The sequence below is a fragment of the Giraffa tippelskirchi genome, chromosome 9 (genome assembly GCF_054371585.1).
Source record: "Giraffa tippelskirchi isolate mGirTip1 chromosome 9, T2T-mGirTip1v1.2.pri, whole genome shotgun sequence".
Taxonomy (NCBI): domain Eukaryota; kingdom Metazoa; phylum Chordata; class Mammalia; order Artiodactyla; family Giraffidae; genus Giraffa; species Giraffa tippelskirchi.
Genome location: NC_137283.1, coordinates 13,891,725 through 13,916,917, shown reverse-complemented (window position 1 = coordinate 13,916,917; position 25,193 = coordinate 13,891,725). Strand labels below are relative to the sequence as shown.

The following is a 25,193-nucleotide window of genomic DNA, read 5'->3' as shown; positions in this document are numbered from 1 at the left end:
TCTTGCCTGGAAAATCCCATGGACGGAGGAGCCTGGTAGGCTACAGTCCATGGGGTCGCTAAGAGTCAGACACGACTGAGCGACTTCACTTTTACTTTTCCCTTTCATGCACTGGAGAAGGAAATGGCAATCCACTCCAGTGTTCTTGCCTGGAGAATCCTAGGGACGGCGGAGCCTGGTGGGCTGCCGTCTATAGGGTCGCAAAGAGTCGGACACGACTGAAGCGAGTTAGCAGCAGCAGCCCACATCATACATTTCATACCGTGACTCATTTGTTTTGCAACTAGAAGTGCGTACCACACTCTCCCCTTGATCATTTTCTTTATAATCTTCAGTCTTTGTGTCATGCTTAGGATGGCCTTCCCCATCTCAAGATTTATTAATATATCCAGCAATATTTACTTCCAGCACTTTTATGGCTTCATTCTAAACATTCTGTCTTTGAACCACCTGGATTTCATTGGGTTTGAAGGAGCTACTTCCCTGGTGGATCAGATGGTAAAGAATCTGCTTGCAATGCAGGAAATGCAGGTTCAGTTCCTGGGTTGGGAAGATCCTCTGGAGAAGGGAATGGCAACCCACTCCAGTATTCTTGCCTGGAGAATTCCATGGACAGAGGAGCCTGGCAAGCTACAGTCTATGGGGTTGCAAAGAGTCGGACACGATTGAGTGATTAACACATACACACTTTTTATAATGGATCCAGCTGTACTTTTTATAATAACAAACAGAAGCAATAATAACAGAAGCAAATATTTACAGATGCTACCATCTTCAAGTATTTATTTCCACTGACGCATTTAAACCTCCCAACAGCCCTAAGAGCAGAAATTATTATCATCCCCATTTTACAGAAGGGGAAACCTAAGGCGCAGAGAGGTTAAATAACTGAACCTACATCACACAGTAAGTATTAGACCTGGTTTTCTAACATAGAGTCTGGATCCAGTGGCCACAGCCACCACCCATGCTGCCTCTGACCCTCTGGTCTCACTGATTAAATAATTCCTCTGTATAACTCTCTTTTCTCTAAATTGCCCTCCTCTTCCCAACTTCCACTCCCTTATGTACTTTGCTTTGAAACTTCCTGAGACAGAGAACATCACTAAAGCTTTACTTCTGACCCATTCAGAGACTTTGTCTTCAAACAGGAGCATGTGGGACAAGACCGATCTTACTTTTGTCCGCCTCCTGGTGGTTCTACTCTCTTGAGGTTTCATTAATTAGCTGTCTTTTGTTTTATAGACTATCTGCTGCCAGATTCTTTTTTTTTTTTTGTAATGATTTAGGGCAGACTTTTCTTCAAGTGTTGGAAATAGAGGGTGCCAAGCAATGTGCAGGGTGGCCTCCAATCACCGTTCACCCTTTGAGCTATGCAAACACTATCATTTTCTTGTGGGGGGTCATGACGTGAAAGAGAAGGAAACACTGATTTGAAAGGTTCACATTCTATCTTTAAAATATGATACCTTATGATGCTAGTGGCTTCCCAGCCACCCACTTTCCTTAGTATCAAAGACCTGGGAAGACTCATTTCTTAGCCTCCCTTATAGCAAGGTGTGACCAAGAGTGTTAAGTTCTGGTCACTGAGATTTAAGCAGTGGTATGGTGAGGCTTTTCTAAAGGCTGCCTTCCTAGAGCCTGGAATTTGGACATGACAGCTGGAACTTCAGTAGCCTTCTGAGAACATGAGGTGACTTTGAGGATAAAAAGCATGAGTATGGTGGAACTGAAGGACAGGAGAAGCCTGGACCTTTGAGGACAGAAGGGTTATACCGTCACTGCAGAGCCTCCCTCTGAACTTCTTTTATGTGAAAGAAAAATAAATCCTGTGAAGTGAAGGCACTGTTCTCTGCAGCAAAGCCTAAGCCTTACTGATGAAGGTAGTTTCCATTAAATTATTAATACTAGGAGGTAAATCTGTATTTCTCTCATTATCCATAGCAAAAATAGGGTAATTTGCTTATACTTCATCTCACTATTCTCGCTCCTACCTTGGGTTTTGTTGCTCTAATCTGGGGGTTCAGATACAATTTCTTGTTTTCAAATTAACTCTTTACACTTACATTTGCTTTCTGATTTCCAAATATGTTTACACACCTGGTATTTATAGTTAGACTCTCTCAGACCCTCATCCTGAGCAGCTGCCAGAGTTCACAGCCCAGTCCTTCTGCCTGTCTTCTCCTTCCCAAAGTCAGCCCTTTACCAGGGGACAATGGAAGTCGGTTAGCATAGGTGATAAACTTTGAGATAAAGAATTATGTGCCAAATCACAGAGACTTTATTTTATTAATAGAACAAAATTTTGTGATCCCAAAATACCTACAGTGCCTCTACCACTGAATGCAGTCAATTGTTTTATTGTTAATCCAAATTAACTTCCTGAACAGGAAATTCTGTTTATAAGTGAACAATGGTTACGTTTTCAAAACACCACATGAGATCATGTGGATATTAAAAGACTTCAAACTCATCCCTAAACAGTTCACTACAGCCTGATAATAAGCAGTTAAAACAGATAAAACAATAAAATCTGGGCATGAAACAGTTCCATGTTACTTGAACCAGGTTTCAAACCAACACAACCATAAATTCAAATGTATTAATAGAAAATTACAAAAGATAACTTTTTACAAAGCAGAATACAAATAAAGAAATATAAAGCTTTATTAAATATAATAAAGGAAAAAATTTTTAAGTTATCTCATCAGGTGACGTTGGTATGATACAGAAGTGTCATGAACAGTTAAAGTTTCTGTTAAATGTGCACTTGAATAGCACAGATGACTACTCAAGATCTCTTGCTCTGCTCTCCAAGGCCAGGGATGAGCAAAGAAAAACAAGGACAGCAGAAACCAAGAAGTGACTTCCTGAAAGCTTATTAAAAATGCAGCCCATTGGGGCACATGTGAGTGTATTGCTGGGTGACAGCTATAGGGCGTGGAGTGTCTTTTTAGGGTGATGAAGATGCTCCAAAATTGACTGTGGTGATGACTGCACAACCCTGTGAACATACTAAAAACCATCAAATTATATGCTCTAAATGGGTGAATTATATGGTATGTGAATTCTATCTCAATGAAGCGGTTACTCACACACAAAAAATGTAACCACAAAGAATGTTAAAAAAAGGTCACTAGGCACACCTACCATCTTTGGACACATCTCCAAATCGTCCACCAAACACTGTTCATAAAAGATGCATCTAAATCTACCTAAAAGGTTAATCACCTTCCCCACCATTGTAGGAAAGCCTAAGGAATTTCTAAGACTCTTCCAGCCATTTCTACTGAAAATGGGTCAAGCAAAATGAGAGATCATGCTTAAAAACAATAAGCTCTGGCTGCCCGGAGAATCCAACAATATGGACCAACTATTCATGGCTTAACAACGCTGAGTGGGTGGGGTATTATTGGACCCACCAGAAGCCCTTTGAATTTATTTATTTATTTGGCTTCTCAACTAAAAAGGGATATTTCTCTCTTGTTAAGTTGACACCCTGATACAGATCAGGGCTTGAAGGTGTAGACCAGGAGTCCACCAACTCCAGTCCACTGTAGAATTCAGTCCCCTGTCTGTTTTTATAAATAAAAATTCCATTGGAACAGAGCTACACCAATTCCTTAAGGTACCCTCTGTGGCTGCTGTCAACTACAACAGAGACCACAGAACCAACAAACCTAAAACATTTACTCTCTGGCCCTTTAGGGAGGAATATGCCAAGCCCTGGCTGTAGGCCATGGGCGTCTACCTCCTTTCCCCACCCACACCCACCCAGTTCCCTAGCCCAGTAGAGCTAAGAGACTACACCAAGGGCTTAAAGGTCACTGATACCATGGGGTTTTCCTGAAGACCACCTACATGCCTCTGCCATTCAAGGCCACTCCTGCTACCTGAGAATCTTCTAAAATCCAGGCTGATCTTCCCTCACTTCCCACCCTTGCTGTGGGTCATTGTGAATGAAGTATCATTTCACAACTCTGTGACCTTGAGCTGGGCCATGGAGCTTCCCTTGGCCAGTGGAATGTGAGTGGACATCACTTACTGCATGTCCAATTAGAGGCTCTGAATATCCCTGTGTGGTTATATTTCTCCCTTTGAGCTCCTGTCCTCTGCCAGGAGAAGAACATGGCCCTGGACAGCTGCTGCCCTAGGGCCAGACACGTGGAACAGACCTGAACTGAAGCCCAGGCGTGGAAACTTATGACCAGGAGCAAGGAATAAGTGTTGCAGTAGCCACTGTAGAATTGGGAGTTGTTTGTTACCTAGCATTTCTACAGCCAAACCTGACTAATACATACCCAATTTAAAATCATGTAAAGTACGGCCCCGACAACTAGGAGGATGAAGTTTACTACATGGGGCTTAAGTTCCATCACCATCGGGATCTCCTAACAAGTAGTCTAAGCAAGAAAGATGTGGCCATACTCGCCTTTCATAATACCCTCTCATAAAAAAACAACTTCTGGAACTAACTCTAGCAAAGAGCAGATGGGAAGAGAATAAAGCTGGGACAGACCAAGGCAGAAGAAGGGATAGGGGCAGATTTCTTCTGTTTTACACATCTAAGGTTGCCAGGCCTAATCTGTCAGACTCTCGAGACAATTAACTCCTCTTTCTTCCAATCCCTATAAAAGTTGCAAACGCCAGATCGCCGCAAGTGTCTGGTCTCAAGGTTAAGGCGGCCACTCCTGCTGCTGGTACTTTCCTGACCCACTAGGTGGAGCTGCATCTGCACCCGGGCAGGCCTGCACCCTCCCCCAAGCCCCAGACAAAGGAAGGAGAGAGGAGAATGATCAGGCTTTCTTCAAACTTAGACTTGACCCTCCCCATTTCTACTCACCACAAACCCCTACGTAAACAGAACTGAAATAGCATTGAGCAATGGAGTTCAAACCTGAAGTTATGACAACCTGAGCTGTCTGTTGTGAGATTTTTTCAATACAGAAAAAAAAAAAAAGGAGTAATATTTATCAGATACACTGAGATCTAACACATTGGATTGGGCGTGAGAACAGAATTTCTACCAAAAGAGAAGGGAGGTCAGGGTCCCCCTACCCATCGGCTTTGCCTCCTTCTCATCTTTCTAACCATTAATCCCTAAGACCTTCCCTCTCTCCCACCAAGGACATGACCCAGGTGCCTTGTCCCCTTGAGTTCCTGTCCTCTGCCAGGAGAACAACATGGCCCTAGACAGCTGCTGCCCTAAGGTCAGACACGTGGAACACACCTGAACTGAAGCCCAGGAGTGGAAACTTCAGCTAGGGTGGAAGTTCAAAATCCAGCTAGGGCTGAAAACCACCTGGAAGAGGACCATTTGAGCCTCACCCTGAGCTGACTCTCTGGGGGCCTGGGCTCTGTGTTGGCATTATCTGGCTCCTCCAGCCACACGAGCTCATTTTCTTCCATCTGCCTTTCATACTCCTTGCTCATTTGTGACTCACACTACGCCTGGCGTGTGCTCACTTGTCTACCGTTCAGTCCCTCCACCCATGGCATCAGGTCCGCAGTCACCTTCCCCACCGTGCCCATCACCTCCCAGTCAGACGCCATCCAACTCCCCACCTCTCCACTCCTGGAGCATCCCCCGCCTGGACCACAACCCCCCGTCCTCCCAGCCCTCAAGCCCTCCACTCCTAGACCCCTCTACCATGTTACCTCCAGCTCCTCTGCCCATCAGCTTCATTCCCACAGCCCTTCCTCCCTCTGTGGTAAATTCATGGCATCCACAGGACAAAACCCAATTCTGCACAAAAATAAATGGTCCACCTTACTCTGCCCTGCAGCTGGGCTGGGCGGGTCGGGGGGAGGAATTACAAAGCACGATGGGCAGACAGAGAGCCCTAGAATGTCATGGGCTCCCAGGCTCACCACCCCATGTCCTCCTCCAGCATGGTGCCCAGACACCCTCGGGCACCAGGGACAGAAGTGAGATGGGCTGGATAGGGTCTGAAATAGCCTCTCCCTGGACAGTAAACTAGGGTAACAAAGCCTCTGCACAGCTTCCAGGTGCCTAGAGCAGGAGCTGGTTGGTCCTCTCTCTCTCCTCCTCTCCTAGAGGTTGGTGGATCCCTCCTAAGGACTCCTAGAACTCCCAGCCCTCGGGCCTCTTCTTCACTCCATTCTCCTCTCTGCCCAATTTACCTCCATCCAAGAATTCAGAGGGCTTCCTTGGTAGCTCAGCTGGTAAAGAATCCTCCTGCAATGCAGCAGACCCCGGTTCAATTCCTGGGTCAGGAAGATCCCCTGGGGAAGGGATAGACTACCCACTCCAGTATTCTTGGGCTTCCCTGGTGGCTCAGATGGTAAAGAATCCACCTGCAATGCAGGAGACCTGGGTTTGGTCCCTGGCTTGGGAAGACACCCTGGAGGAGGGCATAGCAACCCACTCCAGTATTCTCACTTGGAGAATCCCCAAGGATAGAGGAGCCTGGCGGGCTGCAGTCCATGGGGTCGCAGAGTCAGATACAACCAAGTGACCAAGCACTGCACAAGAATTCAGAAGAGGTCCTGCATGGAGGCCCTCTCCATTCCATCCTCTCACCTCCAAGGAGTTTCTAGCTAAATCCCAGTGTTTCCCAATGAGCTGTCCAAAGCCCTTCATTATCACAGGAAGCGTGTTACCCAGACACAATAGGGAAAGGGGCCAGCTTTACAACAGGCCAACTTCACCCCCTCCACATGCTGGAAAACACCAAAGAACATTAACCCAGTGTGCCCTGTAACCTTTTGTCTCTACCTAAGAGGTTCTGAGTCTTAGCCAACCTAGATCCATCTTGGTTGTAAAAACTGTCTACAAAGGGGGAAAAAAAAAAAGAACTGTTTGTTTTTATGAAGTGGAGGACGGGAAGAACCAGGAAAGGAGAGAAGGAGAAGGGAGGAGAAACAGGTGGCAAGGAGGAGAGAAGAGGGGTGGGAGGAAAAAGAGATGGAAGGAGGGAAGGGGATGAAGTGGGGAGAGGAAGAGAGAAGAAAAGGGGGTAGAAAAATAAGACTGAAAATGCAAGTTCTCCAAGAGCACCCTCTGGAACCAGGGAGGGAGCCCACTGGCCCCAGTCTCTATGGCGTTCCCTGTTCTGCATATGAGAACTTTTATGTCTGGCTTCTTTCACCTCGCATGCTGCTTCCAAGTGCTATCCATGCTATATAGCACATATCAGTACTTCATCCCTTTTTATCCCTGAATCATACCCCATGGTATGAATATACTGCATTTTGTTTATCCAATCATCAACTGATAGACATTTGGGTCTCCTTTCTGGCTATTGTGAATAATGCTGATTGCAACACACATCTAACGTTTTGTGTGGACTCATGTTTTAATTTCTCTTGGGTACATAACTTGGAGAAAAACTGTTAAGTCATACAGCAGCTACTAGGTTTAACCTGGAGAACCACCAGACTGCTTTCCATGGTGCAAGCTTTGGGGAAGTTTGTTACACGGTGACAGATAACTAATACATGAGAATTAAACGAAGTCAGACACAAGGGGCCTTGAGGACAGTGTGAAGCACACAGTAAGCACTCTACCAGTGTTAGCAACTATTATCAGAGTACCTCCCCACCACAGGGCCTTTGCTCATGCTATCTTCAATGTGTGGATTGCTCCTTCCCTCTCTCCCTCTCTGCTGACACCTACACAGCCTTCAGATTTCTGCCTAAATATGGCTTTCCTACAGAAGCCTTCTTAGAAATGCCACTTCAGAAATCCCCTTTACATAATCTCTAAGCACCCTGTACTTCTGTGAATATTGGACATAGTCATAGTTAAATAGTAATTTGTGTAACTATTTTCAAGACATTTTTTTCCTCTTCTGAAATATAAAAGAATCTCACCCTGGCACACCACCCTACCCTCTGTACACACAACAGAATCTCCAGAATACCTCTTAAAGGCCAACAACCCACTAGAAAAATGAGCAAAGACAAAAAGCAGGCTGTTTGCAGAAAATGAGACAAAAGAGAAAGGAGGAACAGACTCATTCATAATTAAGAAGAAACAAAATAAGATGAAATACCATTTTGTATGACTATTTGATTAACCATGATGAAAATGGTCAATTAAACCCAGACCCCCGCCACTCCACATGGATGCTGGGCACTTAATAGGTGCAGGCTCTTTGGAGGGCTGTGCTGCGATGCACACCAAATCCTAAATGCATATTCCCTATTAGCCCACAGACATGTGAAATAAGTGACCCAAAAGACATACATGCAAGAATGTTGTTCCTTGGGGCACTGTTAAAAAGCAAACACTGGAAACAAAGCAACTGTCAAGAGGGGATTGACAAAAACAGTGGCTCATTCTTGGCCGCTGAGAGGCCAGTATGGTTAACTGCCCTTAGGGCTGATACCTGCACAGCAACCCTATCCACAGGGGCAGCACCTGCCTGCTCACTACACACTTTGATGAGGCCAGGTCCGTGACGCTACAACCAGAACTCAGGCTCCATCATTTTACTTTAGTTTCTCCCTTACATTACAATAAGGCATTCCATTGTTACTTCTAAGATGATGTATTTAGAAGGATTCATTACCTATTAATTTCTGGTTAATAAAGGAGGAATCACACAATGCTTGTTACCAAAAAAAACCCATTATGTCTGCGAACATAAATAAATGGAAGATGATAATGATACAGCCAAACAATGAGCAACTATGAAGCCATTTCAAAGCATAAAGCAACATCCTATGTACTGCAATGAAGCAATCATAATATTGTTAATTTTTAAAATGCAGATTAGGGTATACGGTATGGTCCCACTAGTGTATTTTCAGAAAAAAGAATTAGGTGCATAAAAACTTACAGGAATGATATTTTAATGGTTAAACTGTACAGATGGAAGGGTGATTGCTACTCTACATTGACTATGCTGCTAAGTCGCTTCAGTCGTGTCCGACTCTGTGCGACCCTATAGACGGCAGCCCACCAGGCTCCGCCGTCCCTAGGATTCTCCAGGCAAGAATACTGGAGTGGGTTGCCATTTCCTTCTCCAGTGCATGAAAGGGAAAAGTTAAAGTGAAGTCGCTCAGTCGTGTCCGACTCTTAGAGACTCCATGGACTATAGCCTACCAGGCTCCTCCGTCCATGGGATTTTCCAGGCAAGAGTACTGGAGTGGGGTGCCATTGCCTTCTCCATACATTGACTATGCTTTGGTACAATTTTGAGTTTTACTCTTTGCATGTGTTAACTTTTATCATTAAAACTCTACTTAAATGAACTTAATAGAAGAGAAAAACACACAATGATAGAGGTTAAATAGGGTCAGAAAACAACACTGTTGGGTCCAAACCCCAAGGATGCCTGGTTTACATGGGAGGACAGGTCTCCCCACTCTGCACCTCTTTAAAGATGAGGGTGATATCAGTCCCTGCCCGGCAGGGTTGTGCTGAGAACTAAGTGAGTTTCCAGAGCAGTGCCTGGAAGCCTGCCAGGCACAGAGCAACTACCCAGTAAGTGTCAGCCTTTGTTAGGATCTGTGATGGCTAATTGTCAACTAGAATGAGCCATGGGGTACCCAGACATTTGGCTGAACATTATTCTGGGTTGTTTCTGTGAGGGTGTTTTTGGATAAGATTAAGGTTTAAATCCGTAGACTGAGTAGAGCAGATACCCCCTCCATGATGTGGGCAGGCCTCATCTAATCCACAGAAGGTCTGAATAGAACAAAAAGGCTGACTCTCCCTAGGGTAAGACAGAATTCCTCCTGCCTGACTGCCCTCCAGCTGACATCAGCTTTTTCCTACCTCTGGACTCAAACTGAAACACTGGCTCTTTCTAGGCTGTTAGTGTTCGTTGCTCAGTCATATCTGACTTTTTGTGACCCCACGGACTGTAGCCCACCAGGCTCCTCTGTCCATGGAATTTTCCAGGCAAGAATACTGGAGTGGGTTGCCATTCCCTTCTCCAAGGGATCTCCCTAACCCAGAGATCGAACTTGGGTCTGCTGCGTTGCAGGCAGATTCTTTACCATCTGAGCCACTGAGTCTGCTAATCTCTGGACTGGAATTACACCATCGCCTCTCCTGGGTCTCCAGCTTGCCAACTATATATCTTGGGACTAGTCAGCTTCCATAATTGCATAAGCCAATGCCTGAGGATATGATATATAAACATATATAATATAATATAATAAAAATATCCTGTTGGTTCTGTTTCTCAGAAAAGCCTTAACACAAGATCTATGAAATTTGATTTGTTCCAAGTCCAATTACAGCTATAAAGTTCCTGTTCATGATAGTTTCTGCTTGATTTGCTCAAGTTTGTCTGAGGTCAAGATCAGAGGTCAGAGAAGAAAGTCAAGGTTCTCTGGGCCATGAGTCCCAGAATCACCAGTGAACTGTGAGCAGTGCCTGCAAAGCCCCACCCAGCACTCTCTCTTGCTGAATCCCTTTCAAGTCCTTACAGCAAACCTCAGCAGAGGGGCATAAAAAGGTGCTGAGGACAGCGGCCCACGTCTGGCCCGTCCAGTCCCCTAAAGAGCAGCTTGAACACAGCGTGTGTGAAGCGACAACTGCTCTGATACTTGCAAAACAAATCAATGTAAATCCATTATGATAACCCAGTACCTAAAGGAACACCCTTAGGAGTGCTATTTGCGGCTAGGGGACTCAGTATACTGAAGCCCTTGCAAAGCACCTCTGATCAAATCTTTAATAACACTACTCTTTATTTTTTATTTTATTTTTTAATTTGGCCATGCCACGCAGCATGTGGGATCTTCATTACTCCACAACTAGGGATCAGACTCGTGGGTCCTGCATTGGAAGTGCAGAGTCTTACCCACTGGAATGCCAGGGAAGTCCCTTTATTTTTTAATTTTAATTTATTATTTGCCAGCTTCCTAAAACAGTTTGAAACGGGCAAAGACTAACACCAATACATCAGATACATTAAAACTTGTCTCAAATTCAGAACAAAAATGAATTATGAAGATAAGAATATATCAGGCATCTGTAACTATAGCCTGTCAATCATATGTCAGGACGCTTACTAATAATTTTAACTAAATTTTACAGTACATGTTAAAACCCTGTCTGATAAATATTCCACCCACTCACCTAAGGATGAGGAGTGGAGGAGAAGCAAGGTCAGCATGTTTAAAATACAAAGGTGAAGGTTTTTCTGTTTTGCTGAAGATTAAGTGTTAGCTCCGAAAACCAGCATAACAGGGCCCTCCTCCTGCACTGCACTTGCAAAAACAAACCAATTACTAAATGGGGGCCATTCAACTGAGAGAAGCAAAGATCATTTCTAAGTTGAATTCGGAAAAAGATTCTAATTTGCAGTTCCCTAGATTCTAATTCACATTTTCTCACTCTGTGCAAGCAGGGGTGTTTATTTTTTTCTGTTCCATTTAGCCAAGTAAGAACCACTATCATGATACATTTTCAATGGAAAACACAATAAAAATTTTATACTAGACAGGAATTGATAAGCAAGACTTCACATTTAATTCATAAAAGACGTCCATAATATTTTATTTGAGCATGTTTTCAGAGGATAAGTCACCAAGTCTGATGGCTTAAATTGGCGACAGAAAAGGAACAAATCTGAAATGGTGGCCCTGCAATGACAAGCTCACCCATACAGGACAGTTCCCATGAGCATAGTGTGAGCGAGCCTGGCTGGGTCACAGAGAGTCACTTCCATCTCTGCCTACCTCCAGGGCTCTAAGGGGGAGGCCAGATCTCACCTGTGGACACCATCAAAAAGCTGGCCTCAGACGGATGCTAGTTGAACAGAATTCCTGACCAAGCCTGAAGATATTTGAAATACACACACACCACAGCATCTCTATAATCTCCCATCCAGAGTTCTCATATGTCTTGAAACCGACAACTGAATGGAACAAGAAGAGCTCGCCCTTCCGAGAAACTCACTGGTGTGTGACCCCAGACAGACCATGAGTAACAGCATATAGACAGGACAGAAACTAGATGCATCAACTCTCGGACTCTGATCAGCTTAGAGGAAGTGAGAGAAACAGCCCCACAACATGAGACAAGCCAGAACAGAACCGATTAGCAAGCTCCCCATCACTGGGGTGTGGACAGGAAGGACAGGACCAAGCACATTTAGTACAGAGGGAGAAAAAGAAAACTGAGGGTAGAAAAAGAGGAAAGGATGGGGGGAGACACTGTCTGACTGTGTTCCTCACCTTCTGAAAACTCCCTTGCTGACCCAGACACCAGATGAGGCTTTAAGAAACCAGGATAAGACACAGGATCAGGAAAATCACAGAGGAGGAGAGGTCAGAGAGGATCCTGGAGACCTTGGTCAGCCGCTTCAGAGCATTTTGAAGGGCAAGGTGGTGGGAGTCCAGAAGCCTGGTCCCAACTCAGACGTGCTGCTCACGGCCCCGTGGGGGTCACCTGCCTCTTCTGAGCCTGGATGAGGGACTAAGAGGAGGTGAGCAGCTTCCAAGGTCCCTCCACTCTGCATGTCAGCAAGTCAATACAGTGATTTCCCATCCCAGGTCCAAGGACAACCTGCCAAGCTGAACAGAACCGGAGAGAAATGACTTCTCCTTCAGCCTTTCACCTCCCTGGCCACAATCTTCACAAGAAAAGCACAGTGGATACGCCGGGCAAACACACTCACCACATGAGCTTGTCCGAATGAGCCTGTCTGAGCAGAGTCCTGGCAGAGGCTGGGCCCTCACGGGCTGCCCGAACTGAAACACCAAGGCCATGTGCAGAAAGAAACTCCAGCGGCAGTTCAGAGCGAAGCGTGATCCTCCATTAGCATCCAACCTGGGCAGCACCTCGGCACAGCCACCTTCTGCACCTACTCAGCATTTCTCTGAGTTTGCTTGTTGGGGCAAATCCTAAGACTGTGCACTGCCCTGGAAGCACAATGGGTTATGTAACTCCAGGCAGCCTGGGCACCCTATCGGCTCATCTTGTTAAACCACCCCAAACCGAAAAATGAGGCACCCCAAAAGGTGATATCCCTGGGGGGGGGGGGAGCGGGGCTTTGTGCTGGGCAATTTGGCTTTGCCTAAAAATTAGAGAGGAACAAAAAGCCTGTTGTTCATCTCAGCGCTCCCTGGGAACCGGGGGTGGCATGGATTTATCTGAGGCTGGATGCCAAGCAGTCTCCCAGGACTGCACTTGGCAAAGCCCTTGGAGTCCACATACGTGGACTCGGTGATACTCAAGAGGGTTTTCTGTTTCGTGTCTTCCTCTCAGAGACCAACATATAAAGCTTTAACCTGAGCGTGTTCTGAACTATTTGGCTGCCTTAAGCACATAACAGTGGCTGTGTTTACACTCTTGTTTACCAAGCCGCTGCCAAATGTGACAGCACTGAGCTGTTTCTCAGCTGTCCCATGGTGCCTGCTACGGATGTTCCAACAAAGAACCGCCAGCTACCATGCCCCATAGGGTTTGACGTTTCAGCACTGCCATTCTGCCATTACTCTGCCCTCGTCTGTCACGTTCGAAGTGAAACTACTTTAACAAGTGAATCGCTTCCTGGATTTCACTGGCAAAATGCCACAAGGATCCCAGTGGTGAGCTTATGTGTTCAGACAAATGAAAATGCAGTTGGGACACTGTCTCCTCTGAGAAGCCCTCCTGGTCTCCCCCATCCTTTCCCTTTCAAGGCTCAGCCAGGTACCCTCCTTGGTGCTCTTCTGTGTGCCTGTGCTTATCATTGGTCTAACCATGCTGCATAGCCTATTTCTACTTGCTCATCTGTCTCCCCAACTGGACTGTATTCCTGGCGGAGGTGGGGCAGGGAACATGTATCTTGGGGTCACAACTTACATCAAGTCCCACCCCTTAGAGCTCAGGGATCTTAGGCAGGATGCTGAGCCTTTCCTGATTTAGTCCCTTTACTTGCAAAAAGGGGACAACATTCCCCACTTCATGGGAATGCAGTAATAATTAAACAACACATTTCATTCACTCAGCAAATAGTTACTGAGTAATGGCCACATGCAGGTGCTCTTTCAATCATGAGACTCAAGGATGCACAAAATCCTTGCCCTAGCCTTTGTGATTACCCTAGTAGTAGTTTCTATGTAACTGCAAGTTTGGTCAACAAAATGCAAGCATATAGTAGCTCATGGCTAAATCTGGGGAGGAAGCTAAAGCAGGTAAGGGAGACGGGGAAGGGGTAGACCATTCTCTTTGCAGGGGACTCAATAAAGGCCTCCAAGGAAATGTCGTTTGGAGAAAGTACACTAGGAATCAGGGGGCCACCTGCGGTTAAGGCCACCCAGGTGCTGGGCAGCAGCAAGAACAAAGGCCCTGAGGTGGGATGTTCTGGGTCTGTCCAAAAATTAGTGAGAAGGCTAGTGTATCTGGAGTGGAGTGAGCTGAAGAGGACATGGGTCAAAGGGGCACAGGAAACCCTGTCACTTAAGCCATGGACAGAAGGGAGCCTAGGGGAGGTGTGGAGCAGAAGAGTTAACCCATCCAACTTTGTATTTAGAAAGTCACTCCTTTGGATAGGCAGAGACTGGACTGCACAGAGGCAAGCAAGGAAGCAGGAGGCCCAGTCAGGAGGCCACTGCAACAATCTGAGTGTAAGATGATGGTGGCTTCGACCAGTTACTGTGGGGCTGGCAAGAACCAGTCAAACTCTGGGCACACTGTGAACCATGAGTCAGTAGACTTCCTAGCAAACCAGAGTAGGAAGGAGATACAGAGGTCACGAGTGCCTCCAAGGCTTCTGGGCTGAGCAGCTGAACGGGCAAAAGGACCATTTAGAAATACTGCAAAGAAAGCAGGTGGAGGAGGAAACCAGGAATTCACTAAAGGCCAGGTTAGTCAGAGAAGCCTATCAGGCATCCAAGTACAAAATGCTGTGTGTGGAGTCAGACCCTCACATCTGGCCTTCAGGGAGAAAGTCCAGCATGAGGGCAGGCACTGGACAGTGGTCAGCGCAGAGGCAGGTTCTAACTCCTGGGGCCTGGGTGAGATCACTTAGGGAGTAGCGGACCCAGGAGAGAGAAGATCTGAGCCCTGGGGCCTCCCAGGTTCCCAGAGAGGAGCAGCCAGCCAAGTCAGGACCCAAAGCCAAGGGAGGACTACATTTTCAGGAGTAGGGGGTGGTCTCAGCCTGCTGAGAAGGCTGAGGATGGACTGCCAAACTGCACGAGGCCATCAGTACTGGGGGTACGGTGGGTCCAAGCCTGTGCGTAGTGGACACATGAGAAAACAGGAGAAAAACCAGAGTCAGCAAACCAAAGAGCAGAGACAGGGATGCTGGCTGTGTGGAAAAGAGCAAAGAAGGATTTCTTTTAAGAAGGAGGATGTGGCCACCTGTTTTTGTGCTAATAGGAGCAAGGAGAAACGGATGGTGTGGTAGAGACAAAACAGGTGCTGGACGCGTGTCCTCTGGGGGCCAGGCAAGTAGCAGGAGGATTCAGCACACAAGTGGAGGGAGGGCTTGGCACCCAGGGGTTCGGCTGGGATCCCTGGCATCTCCACGCCCCTCTTACCCAGGAAGCTTTTGACACGGCGTAGGGTGGGGTGGGGTCCTCAATGCTTAACTGGTGAGAAAACAGTGAAAACCAACTGGAAGCACATCTGCATATCTGAAACTATCAACGAACATTATTTCCAACAAGAGTGTGAAAGCAAACAGTGCAGACAAGATGAGACCTGGGCAGAAACTTCAAGAAAAACGCAAGTGGATGTATCACGATGCTCCTTACTGCTGTTTCGCACACCAGCCCACACCATTCCCCCTCATAGCCCCTCTGGTGCTGGCTCCAAACACTTGTCACGAGGATCCTTCAAGGAAAGAAACAAGCCAGAGCTCCATTACAATGTGCCTGAATAGCAGGTGTTGCCCGTGCACTGGGTAGGTGGGGGGCAGATCACCCTGTTCCCAGGACACTGGGAAGGTGTGACTGACACAGGCGTCTATAGGAACTTGAACTTGACAGTGTGCACAGGGCCCTGCGGGGAGTTCCCCACTGCTGCAGCCCACAGCACCATGGCATGTTATTTTCATTACACCTCTTTTATGTCGGAAGAAACAGAGCCTCAGGGAGAGGGGCGAGGGACCAAACCACCCTGAGCACCGCTACGGGCCGGTGGCACTGCTCAAGATTCAGTGCTCCCATCTCTAACCTTCAGGACAATTCTATTAGGCAGTGTCTTCATCTCAGACAGTTCAGTTCTGGACAGCAGGTCTCACAATCCCAAAGCTGAGACACTTTGCCCTTTGGTGGGCTCTCCTCAACCTCCAGCTCCCTCCCCGAGACCCACTCCTACAGCCCCACCGTTCCCCAGTCCTCACTGACTCCCCCAACCCCGGCAGGGAGAGGCCCCCTTACCGGTGATGGTGCAGGCATCTCGGTACCCTCTGCAGCTGGGCGCATCTTCCACGGCCTCGCTCACATAGTGCTCCTCGGGGATGCCCAGGCCGCAGGCTAGGACTGCATGGTTGCACGCCTCCGAAGGGGGCACAGAGTTGGCCAAAGTATCTTCGTGCAGAGCTGTGGCGTCCAGCTTGGCAGGTTTCACAGGGAGGTGCCCACTGCCATCGGTGGCCCCACTGCCGGAGTCTGGGGCAGTCGGGCAGACAGCCCCCAGGAGGTCTGGCACACTGACAACGGCTCCTTACGGGAATCCTAAGGGACAAGCCAGAGAGAGGAGCATGGTGACTTAGAATCTCTGAAAAAAAATGAACAAAATCTTCAGAAAGTAAGAGCCCCGAGATGATGAGTGATCACATTGCAAATTCTGTTTCCTTCGAGCCAAGGTATTTCCAATTGAATTCTTCAGTTTCAATAAAGAATTGCAAGTAAAGTTCTATTCAACCACTCAGGGACTGAAATACAGGGCATGTGGCTTCATTTACTAACTGAAACCTGTCTGAAAGCAGCTGTAAGCAAATAGACAGACTGGACCACAGCTAAGATGAGGGCACCTACCCTGATATGGGGCTCCTCAGGTAGCTCAGCAGTAAAGAAATGCCTGGCAGTGCAGGAGATGTGAGTTTGATCCCTGGGTCAGGAAGATCCCCTGGAGAAGGAAATGGCAACCCACTTCAGTATTCTTGCCTGGGAAATCCCATGGAGAGAGGGGCCTGGTGGGCTACAGTCCATGGAGTCACAAAAGAGTTGAACACGACTTCGCAATTATGCAACAACAACCCTGAAATGACCATACCCAGGCTGCTTACCAGCCACATGGAGTGTGGGAAGGGCTGTGTGTGAGCACTCTGTACAAGACACAGATCGATCTATCTGTGTTTGCTCAGTCACCCAGTGAGTGTCCGACTCTTAGCTGGGTATTGTTACCAGTCTCATTTTACAGCTAAAGGACAAGGGTCCTCAAAGAGGTTCAGAAGTTTCCAAAGGTCACGGAGCCAGGTGTGGACTAAGAAAAGTGATAAGAACTCCATGGGAAAATGATCCTAGCCAACTGGTCACTGCCCCTCACTCGAGTGTATGCAGACATTTCCAAGACTTCACACGGGGTTCAGGAACAAAGCGGTCGCAGCCCTGGATGCTCTCTGGCTCTGGCCAACCCTGGCACACCAAGCAAAAGGCTTCTTTCAGGCAGAGGAAACAAATGAGGCTTAAGCAAAGTGAGGGTGGACGCCCCTGAGAGATGAAAGCGCCTCTGTCTTACTCAGTTCTACTTGGGGAGCCTGGGGAAGGAGAGATTTTTCTTAGCAGAGGAGTGAGAAATTCTGCAACCAGGTCAAATTGTCAGCAAAAGAGGGGCCAGGAAAGGAAGCAGGAAAAAAGAAAGCAAGAAGGCCAGTGGTTTTGCATTTGAGCTGAGGAGGTTATCCTGCCTCTTGCTGGGGCCCTCGGCCCAGGTGCCCTGCCTTACCCTTTTCCTCCACTCGTGGTCCACGATTCCAGCCCCTAGGCTCTCAGAGAAGACTGGAGTTGCTCAAGCTTAATCCAGTTTGTTGCCAACAGAAAACATGTATGCATGTTCCTACAATTTCCTTCTTCTCCAGCATGGGATTTTTTTGTAGCTCAGAACTTGAGCTAAAACCCCCCAGAGTTGTGTGACACTGGGGGGACAGTGTTGCTCCTCCAGGCCTTAGCTGCACCATCATGAACAAAGAACGGACTCAATGAGCACCAGAAAACCAGTGGCCTTGCAGCTGAGCCACGCCAGGAACCCCAAATGCAGGTAGGCGGAACTGCAGGAGGGCTTCTGTGTCCTGTGTCAGCCCTTCCCCCACTCCCCCAGTGATATTAGCATGAACCCTCTGCCACCCATGTGGAGGTGACCTCTGGCAGGAGAGTCAAGCGACAATGTGCAGGCAGAGCTGCCCTCTGTGAACATGAGTCACCCATTTCCCAAGAGCCAAAGGAAGAGGCTCCTCGAGGACAAACTTCCTCCAGGTTGTCAGAAGGAAACCAGAACAGAACTTTGGGGCTGGAGGCCCAACAGGTGACAAGGAGAAGCCCATCCTGGGGGATGCGGGAACCCCTCCAGGATCAGCCAGGTGCCTGAGCTTTCAAGGTTTATGTTCTGGGGGGGCATAGGCAGCCAATATATCCAGAGACTAACTTACTGTCACAGTTCAGCAATTCTGAACCAACAGGTCCCAGAACACCAAAAGTTTTCATAAAGGGACAAATTGTTTACCAGGACTGTATAGCCCTCTACCTCTACTGTGACAAACTGCCACAAATTTAGTGTCCTGAAACAGTCACTTGTCAAGTCAAGACTGCTATAGGTCATAGCAGTCCAACAAGAGCCTTGCCAGGCGGGCGCCAGTCAAGGCATCAGCAAGGCTGAGCTCCTTCCTGGAGCTACAGGGAAGAACTCATACCCAAGCTTATTCAGATTGTTGGGCAGAAATCAGCTACTTGTGGCTGCAGGACTGACAACCATATTTCCATGTTGGCTGTCAGCCAGGGGCTGGTCTTTGTTCCTCGGGGCTGCCCATGTTCCTTCTCATGCTGCCCATGGGCTCCGAGAGGCTTCTCTCCTATCCCTGCACATGATCCCTACGTCTCAGAGCCAGCGAAGGCGTGTTGAGTCCACATGTTCTATCTTCTTCTGCTGTATGTTTCTAGCCTCCTCTCCTGTTCTTTTCTGTTTTCAAAGGCTCATGTGATTACACTTAGATAATCCAGGACAATCTCCCTATCTTAAAGTCATGTGATCAATAACCTTATTTCCATCTGCAAAGTCCTCTCATAGCAGTACCTAGATCACTGCTTGACTGATTAACCAGGGGATAGGAATCTTGATAGAACAACTTGAGATTTTGCCTCCCTCAAGGGCCTTTGGTTCTAAAAGAAACAGTATGCTTTAGAAGCCCCCACATTTCCCCAAGCATAGTGAGAAGGCAAACCAGTCAGCCCACAGCCACCCAGACCCTTTTGGTCCTAGAGGAAGATTTAGATCCAATGATGGGTACCACACAGGACTGGATTTAGTCCCAGCTCAACCATTCCCTACAGACTGCAGGGGTCAGGCCCCAGATGACTCATCTATAAAATGTGGGTACCAACAGTCAGTTGTCAAGTTGCTGGAAGAAGTAAACACAACAAAAGCAGATGGTCTGCCAGGCCTAGGACAGCAGGCCTGAAACTGAATCAAAAGTTAGGAGACCTACCCTAAGGATCATAAGCATTTAAGCTTCTGAATGTACAGTGGAGGCATTTTTTCAATACTTATTTCTATCTTAGGAACAATAAAATCAGGGCAGGGAACTTGCAGGCTGTGGATGGTCCTAAAGGAAAAGACTCATTTGAAATCAGGGTGAACACTCCAGAACTTGACACCTGCTTCAGGATGACTTGCTTACAAACTATTAATATCTTGACTATGGCATGACTGCCACCGGGGCTTCCCCTTCTCTGGCCAGGGCCATGTGCTTTGTTGCCATCTTCAACTACTTATCTGAGCAAACTGCTACCTGCTTAAAAGGTGGTAAGGTGAACATGTGCTTTTTGAAAGTGCAGAGAGCCCCAGCATTCCTTGCAAAATGAGCTACAGGTCTGGCAGTGGGCTTGATTGTTTATATATATGACCTTGCTTAAGGTTCACAACCTATAAAGTAATATCAGCATCTGCTTTTTACAGGAGAGAAAACAGGCTCAGAGAGATTAAATAACTTACCCAGGATTTGAACCTAGATTTTTTTTCCCTTTATCGTATTTTTTCATGGAAGTTTAGTTGATTTACAATGTTGTATTAATTTCTGCTATACAGCAAAGTGATTCAGTTATATACATTCTTTTTCATATTCTTCTCCATTATGGTTTATTATAGGATATTGAATATAGTTCCCTGTGCTACACAGTAGGACCCCGTTGTTTATCCATTCTATATATAAAGGCTGATATCTGCTAACCCCAACGTCCCACTCCATTCCTCCCCCAACACCTTCCCCTTTGGCAACCACAAGTCTGTTTTCTATGTCTGTGAGTTTGTTTTGCAGACATTTGTGTCACATTTTAGAGTCCATATGTATGAACCTAGATTTAAATGGCTCCAAAGATGCTGCACTATTAGAGTTGTGAGTGTATCATGCTTATGTGTTTAAAGTTGTTCTATGTCCAATGGAGAATCAGACATTTCATGGGATCTTTGACCAATGATCGTTCTCCTGCATCTGTCCACTGTCTTTAAAAACAAGGCTCTTGCCACAACAGAGGCAAAGGAACTCAAAACCCCATTGAGACCACTCAATTCCTTATAAGAAATACACACACCTCAGAGAGCCCAAAGATGGGGTCTGACCTCCAGGGCCATGCCGGGCTGGCTCACAGCTGATGGGCAACTGTACTGGTTTGTTCCTCTTCTACCACCTCATCTGACCTTTCTGGCCAGCTCCTTAAATAACGAGACAAGGGGCTAAAGAGTGGAAAATATGATGTAAGAGTTGAACAGCTGGAGAGAGAGAGATGAGCTGCAGTTTTGCAGCAACGGTGCAGAACTGCCAAAAGCAGCCACTGGCCCTACAGGAGGATACTGCTCACTGAGGGCTTTCACATGGGCGTAATTCCCTTTGTCCTGTAAAATAAATCTACAGCATAGCTTGGTAGATCTCCTCATTTTGTGAAGTAGGGGTGGGGAACAGGGGTAGGGAAAAGTTAAGCGACTTGCTCAAAGTTTTCTTCATATAAGTGGCAAGAAGCAGGACTGGAAGCATTTCTTCTTTACTCAACAATTTCAACTACTGCTATACCACGACGCTGCACAAGGAAGGAGCAATTTGGGAGAGGGCATATGTGACTACCCACAGAATGAGTAAGGAGACTTGGAACAGCTAATATCAGCAACTACAGCTTCCTTGGTGGCTCAGACGGTAAAGCGTCTGTCTGCAATGCAGGAGACCTGGGTTCGATCCCTGGGGTTGGGAAGATCCCCTGGAGAAGGAAATGGCAGCCCACTCTAGTACTCTTGCCTGGAAAATCCCATGGACGGAGGAGCCTGGTAGGCTACAGTCCATGGGGTCGCAAAGAGTTGGACACGACTGAGCGACTTCACTTTCACAGCCAGAAAGTCGGCGCCATGTTGGGAGCCAAAGGCACAGGAAAGGAGATGCTCTATGGTCTCCAGGAGGGCTATCGTGGCCTTTTGTGAAGTCCTATGAGACCCCTGAGGGTCCCTAGAAAAGGAGAAGCTGGGACAGCTGGAGACTAAGACTAGAATGACTGAAGGAAGAACTTGAGCATGGAATGGGGGTTGCACGCTTGTACCCATCACATGTGACCAACACCTGTGCCGTCACATGCATACAGCACCTGTACCTCATGCACAAATCCAACAGATGTGCCTGACACGTGCACAGCTGCTTTCACGTGCCCTCATCATGTGTCCCTGCCACGTGTCGCTGACCCAGAGATGTGCGCCCATCACATGCCCCCGACCCGTGCACCGCATAGGTGCACCCGTCACGTGAGCGGCTCCTGTATATGTACCTAGTACGTGTGGGGCGCCTCTGTGTCTTTCCTCCCTTGCTCTCTCTCTCTCTTCCACACGTTCTCATGCCCAGGCACCCACATACACACGTGAAATACATTTCATTCTTAAGGCTATACTGTTCTCCAGCTCTGAAGGTGAATCTCACCCTACCCCACCCATCCCACTATTTTTTTTAAATCAAGAATCACTCAAAGAAAACTTCTGTCACTCAAAGCAATGACTCTGACCAAGCTTAGTCCCATAACTCAACCTTCTCTTTCTAAACTGTGCTAAGGACAGAAACAAATCCACCAACAAAGCCACTGTCCCCTACAGATCTTTAAGAAGGAGAAATCTATTTCATCCATCAGGTCTCACTGAATGAAAACTGTCGTGTGACCAAATTTCCTGGTTTCCAAAAATAATTCTGCTGCAACCCACAGAACAGAAGTGCCCAGCTACCCTGCCTTCTGCAAGCCCTGCCCCATCTCCTGAAGAAAGGAGAATAAAAAGCCAGCATGCTCTAACAGTCTTACGTAACAGTCCCGGTCTCTCCGGCTGGCGGCAGCAGATTTATAACGCGCCATAAATAGCTCCCTCTCTGGGGAAAGGAGGCCAAGCAGGGAGGTTGTGCTGTCGAGCTTCTCCTCTTCCGTCCCCAACGGAACCTTCATGTGTCTTCCAGCACAAAGTAAGTTCAGGGAGACCAGCTGGCCCACGTCCAGCGCAGATATAAGTTACCTAAGAGACCCTAAAAGCTGAGCAAGATGGTAAGGGAGCACTGTCTCCCAAGTTAGCATAGGAACCACATGCTCCTCTGCAGACAGGCTCCCCAACATGCCTACAGGGCTGCTCTGTGCTTCCAAGCCAAACCGGGGGGAAACAGTGCCCTCTGGACATTTCATTCTGCCAGCCAGGGACTGTAAGGCCAGCCAAGATGGTTCTTGGTGGAGCATCCCCGCCCATACGCTCCCTGCCCCAATTCTAACCCCTATCAGAAAATTCAGATCTGCAGCAGAGTCCTTTCCACATTTCCAAGTCCAGGGAGGAGTCCAGCCTTTGACTAAGAGGCTGGTCAAAGTCAGACAGGTGGCAAGAACAGGAACTTCATCCCAAGCCCCTGTGGGGTGGCTTGCTGGAAATCTCTGTGATTCCAGAATAGAAAGATGTTGCTATGAAGAAAGAAAACGTCCCCTGAGAAAACCTACATGTCCTAAACAAGGAAGCCCTGCAGTCCACACTGTGTGCGCTGCCACTTCGAAGGGGTGTGGGATGTCTGGGGAGCAAAAAATGGGGAGAGAGAGAGTTGGGATCCACAGGCAAGGCAAGTGCATGAGGCCAGAGCGAGTAATAAACCATGTACAGCCAGAACAGCGGCTGCGGCGCTGTCACGCTTGAGGATAAAGTTGATACAATAACCAGAGTGAGAAAGAGGCCCAGGAATGTGGGGCTAGGGTTGGAGAGAAAGAGGGAAGAGAACAGGTCTCTGTACATGACCCCTCCTTGGGTCCTGGCCTTCACTGCACTCACTCCCCAGGTGGAGTCTGGAGTTTAAAAACTCATAATGACTCCAACAAGGAAAAGAGCACGAATGGTTCCCATTTATCGCAGTGACTGTGACTGTGCGCCCGGCCAGGCCTGGGTGCATTACCCCAGGGAATGCTGACCTAAAGCTCACAGGACATGCCCCTCCTCCAGCTGTTGGCAGGGAAACTGGGGCTGGAGGTTTCTCCCCACAGTCCCAAGAACCTAGAGGTGAAGCTGGTGTTGAACCCAAGGGTGTTCAATGCCTTAGCACATGGCAAACATACCAATAAATACAAACATCAATTTAGTTCATGGTATCCTTCTCTTGGGCTTCCATGGTGGCTCTAGTGGTAAAAAAAAAAAAAAAAAAAAACACCTGCCAGTGCAGGAGACGGGGGTTCAACCCCTGTGCCGGGAAGATCCCTTGGAAGAGGGCATGGGAATCCATTCCAGTTTTCTTGCCTGGAAAATACCGTGGACAGAGGAGCCTAGTGGGCTATGGTCCACAGGGTCACAAAGAGTCAGACACGACTGAAGCAACAGCACACACAGCCCATCCTTCTCTTGCCACTTAGGTAGATCTGAAATTTTTCAAAAACCAGGTGGGATATAAAAAAGCAATCCTACTTGAAAAATTTAAGATTATAAGAGAATGTCAATTATAAGACAAATGCTTTCAAAGAAAGTATGAAGATTATTTTATACTGAAAAAATGTTAACTTCCCCAATAAAAATGCTCATGTAGGGAATCATTATGAGAGAAAATTCAAATAGTAGTTTTCAGGAGAAAAATCACAAGTAATCAGAGAAACAAAAATGAAAACAAGGATGAGACACTCTTTTGCCCTCTATCCCCCTGCACACTTTTTCCCCCTGCTTATAACCTGTGCTGCTGATCATGCAGGTAATGAGGTGGTTCATGCTCAGAAGTGTGCATCAAAAGCAGTTCCAAACGCATTCTTTTTAATGGCTGAGTAATATTCCATTGTGTATATGTACCACAGCTTCCTTATCCATTCGTCTGCTGATGGACATCTAGGTTGCTTCCGTGTCCTGGCTATTGTAAACAGTGCTGCGATGAACATTGGGGTACACGTGTCTCTTTCAATTCTGGTTTCCTCGGTGTGTATGCCCAGCAGTGGGACTGCTGGGTCGTATGGCAGTTCTAGTTCCAGTTTTTTAAGGAATCTCCACACTGTTCTCCATAGTGGCTGTACTAGTTTGCATTCCCACCAACAGTGTAAGAGGTTCCCTTTTCTCTGCACCTTCTCCAGTACTTATTGTTTATAGACTTTTTGATAGCAGCCATTCTGACTGGTATGAGACGGTACCTCATTGTGGTTTTGATTTGCATTTCTCTGATAATGAGTGATGTTCAGCATCTTTTGATGTGTTTGTTAGCCATCGGTATGTCATCTTTGGAGAAATGTCTGTTTATTTCTTTGGCCCATTTTTTGATTGGGTTGTTTATTTTTCTGGTATTGAGCTGCATGAGCTGCTTGTATATTTTTGAGATTAATTCTTTGTACACCCATGGCTGATTCATATGAATATATGACAAAAGCCACTACAATATTGTAAAGTAATTAGTCTCCAACTAAAATAAATAAATTTATTTATAAAAAAAAAAAAAGTTCCACTTCTGCAGTAATTTCTTAAGGAAAAACCATAACTGTGTGCAGAGACTGACCTTTCCCCCTTCAGCACTAAGTCACAATGAGAAACCAGAAAACAAAGTTGTCTAATAATACAGATTTCAATAAAATAAAGCATGGTCCATCCATATAACAGGCCTGCATGTGTCCCG

The 25,193-nt window shown here is 46.9% G+C and overlaps 1 protein-coding gene across 3 annotated transcripts in view; it reads right to left on the bottom strand.

Annotated features, from left to right (window-relative positions):
• TRAK1 (trafficking kinesin protein 1) overlaps nucleotides 1-25,193 on the bottom strand; it is a 152,660-nt gene that overhangs the window by 82,565 nt on the left and 44,902 nt on the right. For 2 of the 3 annotated variants that reach the window (XM_081527644.1, XM_081527645.1), the window contains exon 1: nucleotides 12,606-13,108. In XM_081527644.1, coding sequence (XP_081383770.1) covers nucleotides 12,606-12,696 — 91 coding nt within the window. In that variant the 5' untranslated portion in view covers nucleotides 12,697-13,108. Of the gene's footprint in view, nucleotides 1-12,605; nucleotides 13,109-16,299; nucleotides 16,597-25,193 lie in introns of those variants that run through there. The other variant, XM_081527647.1, reaches the window with a different exon arrangement.